The 5,100-nt window shown below is 41.4% G+C and overlaps 1 protein-coding gene across 1 annotated transcript; it reads left to right on the forward strand.

Moving 5' to 3' along the window:
- The first annotated feature begins 2,517 nt into the window (after nucleotides 1-2,517).
- On the forward strand, nucleotides 2,518-4,323 carry LOC146021240 (general transcription factor II-I repeat domain-containing protein 2B-like). The gene has a single exon (XM_083155033.1). The coding sequence runs from the start codon at nucleotides 2,518-2,520 to the stop codon at nucleotides 4,321-4,323; it is 1,806 nt and encodes a 601-aa protein (XP_083011159.1).
- The last annotated feature ends 777 nt before the right edge of the window (nucleotides 4,324-5,100 follow it).

Genomic DNA, 5,100 nt, shown 5'->3' on the forward strand with positions numbered 1-5,100 from the left:
GGAATCTGTAAGCCTAGCGCTGCGAGTGTGCCATTTCTGCTCTCCCACTGTCCCTCCGAAGTTCTTCTCGGGGCAGGATAACCCATGAGCATATATACATTAGATGAACGCAGCCACGTTCTGAGTGTGCTTTTCTTTCTCTCCGCTTGATCTTGCTGTCCCTTTGATTTTCTTCCTTGTGTACAATAATGTGTGAACATACCTGCACCAGGCCCAGTTATACATGAGGGCCGCTGTGCTCTGAGTGTCCCACATTGGATATAACTAATGTGCCTATCACAATCTCCCACAGCAATATTTGCTACCAGGGAGTCCCCACGTCTTCAGTAGCTGCAAGCGTTTATACGCCCATTGGTGTGCTTTTTTCTTCTCTCTGCTAATACTCTTTCTATCCCTTTGATTTTCTTCCTAATGTATTTAAAATACTTGTAAATTTCCTTATGTATGTCCCCTGTGGTACCTGACATGCTTCCACTAACCACTGCTCCGATATTTGCAGTGACTCGTGCAGGTCGACACAAATGGTGTCGACACTAAAACATGGGAATTTCATCCGTTGTAACAGAGAGTCCTTAGGGTTTATGCTGGTCCATCCTAAGGCTATACATTTTATTCACCAAGCATTTCATGTGCTTCATAATTTATTAACACTGTGAGAAACTGTGCTGCATAACGCTTTTTAACTTTTGCAACAGTCTTGTTTAATGTTTTCACTTTATCACAAATGCATAACTGCCTTATAATCGTCTTACAATCACTTTGTTTTGATATGTCCTCACGCAGGCTACGCGTCATGCTGGCAGCCTAGTGCCGCCCACTGGGTCCGATTGGAGATTCCAGTAACCATGGCTCCCTGACAGCGTGCGTTCCAGCTCCCCCGCCGCATCACTTCCGGCGGTACCAGAGCCAGAACATTCTATCTCCCTGATATGGCTCTGACATCACTTCCGGTGCGACGTCACCACGACCCTCCAACGGAGCAGGCCAGGCCCAGCACGACGCGCCGCCGCCCACCCACTCACCCTTATTTAAGGTAAGCACTATTTTTGTTTTACTTGTTCACACACACCTTGACAAAGGGGCGCTGCCCCGAAACGTTGGTTTGCTGAATACAAATTTCTAAGAAAGACCTACGAGTGCTAGTCTTCTTTTCTAGCCTATACTGTTTACTGAGACAGGCACCGGGGCCATTAACCTTTTCGGAGTGAGTGCCGGACCGTACTGCGACTATATATATATATATATATATATATATATACATACATACACACACACGCGTGTAACACTGTGTGTGTGTGTATATATATATCTATATATATATAGATATATATATAGATATATACACACATATATACACGTGTACATATAATATATATTTACACGTGTAACACATATATACACACACAGTGTTACACGTGTGTATATATACGTGTGTATATATATTATATATACACACAAGTAACTGTTTGTGTGTATACACGTGTAACACTGTGTGTGTGTGTGTGTGTGTGTGTATGTAAATATATATACACACACATACAGTGTTACACGTGTAAATATATATTATATTTACACGTGTAACACTGTGTGTGTGTATATGTAAATATATATATTTACACACACACATACAGTGTTACACATATATATATATATATATATTTACATGTGTAGTAACACGTAACTGTGTGTGTGTGTGTATATATATATATATATATATATATATATATATATATATATATATATATATATATATACACACCTATAATGTATAGATGTGTGTGTGTTTGTATGTATATCTATCTAGCTAGCCACGTGACATGACTGTACATAACATGTCAACTTGCATTATCCTGGTATGTCTGTTACACATGTATATTGAGAGAGGCACACAGCTTCCTGCCATGTGTGTCCAAGGGCAGAATGTATCAGGACATAGAACACGTGGCATCCTCCATGTGGAGTCTGGTCACGTGCTGCTTTACATGTAATATAGACTATGTAAAATATCCCAATATTAGATTTATCATTCATGCGTGTGTGGGGTATTGTGCTTTTCAGCCACCCAGGACGTGAGCAGATCAAGCCTGCCTAAAGATCAGTATCTGAGGAGTCTGGAAGCAGAGATATCCCCAACACTACCACCCAGTTCCAGCTGCCCAGCAGACCCCGCAGCCTGAACGCCCAGCAGCTGTCACGTCAACATCTTGAGACACGCTGCCTAAATCTGCCTAAACGTGAGTGATAAGGCCTAGGGCAAGAACTATTCATTTGCTGCCCATTCTGCCTACACTACAGTAATTACTGTGCTTCTGTTTTTCTCTCTCCTCACACTACAGTTCTATGGGTCAAGCTCAAGCCTCTTCTGTCAGTCCCTTTCAACCACTGATTACCAAACCTGACATATACTATTATTATACTATCCACCGTACTCCACAAGTGTGAGCATTCCATAGGTATTGAGCGCCCCATCTGGCCCATCCCAACATCGCATAGCTAGCTGCTCCTGGCCCCCCAAAAATGTTTGCTCACATTAAAAATAGAAAAGTTGATTCAGAATGCCGCGTTTTCAATGCGGCATGGACTGCTAAATATTTATTTACAGAAGTCAAAGGTAAAGCCGTGTGCTTAGTTTGTGGTACCCAAGTCGCTGTGTTTAAGGATTACAATCTTAATCGCCACTATGTGACCAAACACGAGGATAAATATAAGAACTTAACTGACCAAGAGCGCGCAAAGAAGTCGGAGGCTTTGCTAGCCAAGCTGCAAACTCAACGAACGCTATTTACAAATCTTAGCGCATCCAGAGATACAGCTACCAAGACAAGTTATGTCTTATCTCAGAAAATAGCTAGAAGAAGTAAACCGTTTTCTGATGGAGAGTTTATTAAGGAGTGTTTGGTGGAGTCTGCTGCGCTAATATGCCCAGAGAAAAAGAGTGCATTTGAGAACATCCCCCTCTCCCGGCGCACTGTAACAAGAAGGGTTGAGGACATTTCGGGAAATCTGGAGTTTCAGCTGAAGAACAGAGCGGTTAACTTTGAATGTTTTAGCCTGGCTCTGGATGAGAGCTGCGATGTATGTGACACTGCCCAGCTACTCATCTTCTTACGTGGGATCACTGCAGACTTCAAAATAACGGAGGAGCTAGCAGCCATGCAGTCAATGAAAGGGACAACAACAGGGAGTGATTTGTTGACAGAGGTAAATGCATGTTTGGACAAGTTGGGACTGAAATGGGACAAACTTGTAGGTGTGACAACAGATGGTTGTCCAAATCTGACGGGGAAAAATGTTGGACTTTTGAAGAGAATGCAGGATAAAGTCACAGAAATAAACCCGGAGCAGAAATTAACATTTTTGCATTGTATTATACATCAGGAAGTGTTGTGTAAGTCCGTATTAAAAATGAACCATGTTGTTGATGTTGTTACTAAAACCGTTAACTTCATCAGAGCAAGAGCACTGAATCACAGGCAGTTTGTTGCACTTTTGGAGGAAAATGAGACTGAACATCATGACATCAGCTACCACACAGCTGCCAGGTGGCTCAGCCTGGGAAAAGTGCTGAAAGTTTTCTGGGACCTGAGAGAGGAGATCCGGGAGTTCTGTGAGAACAAGCGAAATGACATCCCTCAGCTTTCAGATGCAGACTGGCTGGTAGACCTTGGTTTTGCTGTAGATGTGACTGCTCAGATGAATGAATTGAATGTCAAACTGCAGTGCAAGGGCCTTTTTGTGCATGAAATGTACAGCGCAGTGAAGGCTTTCATGAGAAAGTTGCAGCTCCTCTCAAGCCAAATGGGGGACAATAATCTCACTCACATGCCAACACTAAAGGAAGCTACACCATCAGCTGATCACCTCCACAGGTACTCATCCATGTTAGAAGCACTGCATGGTGAGTTTTCAAGGCAATTTCAAGACTTCAAGAGATTGGAGAGTGAAATGAACATGGTATCTTCTCCCTTCACCTGCAGTGTGGATAATGCACCCAGTGATGTTCAGATGGAACTCATTGACTTGCAGTCTGACACACTTCTGGCAGAGCACTTTAGGTCAGTCTCACTGCTTGAGTTTTACTCTTCAATCAAAGAGGAGAACTTTCCACACATGAAGAGACATGCTCTGAGGATTCTAGTCCTCTTTGGATCTACCTATATATGTGAACATACTTTCTCAGTCATGAAGTTCAACAAATCCAGACACAGATCCTCTATCACTGATGATCACCTCTCAGCCATCCTTCGTATAGCCACCTCAGACATTCAGCCAGATTTCAGTGCACTTGTTCAAGCCCAAAACAGACTGGATTTTTCTCACTGAACATTGCTTTTTGTTTTGTGTAAAGTTGATCAGTTGCTTTTCTTTAACATACCAAAAAACCCTGTTAATTATTTGTGAAGATTAACAAGTTAAAAAATAAAATGAAACAGTGATGTAACGTTTGTTTTTGAAGTAAACTGTTTACTTTATTACTTTTCGACTCTTTTACTTATTTTCCATTTTGACCTGTCCTACACCACAATTCATGAATTTACAAAAATATTTACAGAATATTCTTAAACTTCTGATTACCAGAAGCATCTTATCAAAATATATAATTTTCTGTTTTTTATAATGGTAGACATATAATATTAAGTATAATTAAGTTCAAGTTATTATTGGTTCGGCCCTCCGACACCCTTCAGATTTTTCATACGGCCCCCGACAGAAATTAATTGCCCACCCTGTAGTAGGGGAAAAGCTTCACAGTGTGTATGCACTGAGCAGCTTTGCCCCCAGCGATGATAGCGATCATCGCAGTCCATACACGCTGGGCATAGTCACCCAGTGTGTATGGACCTTTACAGAAGATAATGGGTGAAATATAGAAGGATGAAAGATTCAGAAAGTGAGAGATTTGGCAAGAAATCTCCAGGGTTTGTTTAAAGCAGCAATCATTTATACTGCAAAATCAAACTAGTTTTGCAGTGTAAATAAAGAAAGTAGTGACCCTAGGGTCACTCTGTAGCGCTAGTCATGCTAGATCTTAATTCTCAATTAGTTATTCCACATTCAAGGTATACCATAAAAAAGATCAATCTGCCAATTCATAAGGCA

Source organism: Crinia signifera, chromosome 7 (assembly GCF_055691185.1).
Source record: "Crinia signifera chromosome 7, ASM5569118v1, whole genome shotgun sequence".
NCBI classification, from domain to species: domain Eukaryota; kingdom Metazoa; phylum Chordata; class Amphibia; order Anura; family Myobatrachidae; genus Crinia; species Crinia signifera.

Excerpts from the sequence above, each read along its gene's own strand:
- LOC146021240 (XM_083155033.1), top strand. The coding sequence starts at position 2,518 with ATGTTTGCTCACATTAAAAATAGAAAAGTTGATTCAGAATGCCGCGTT.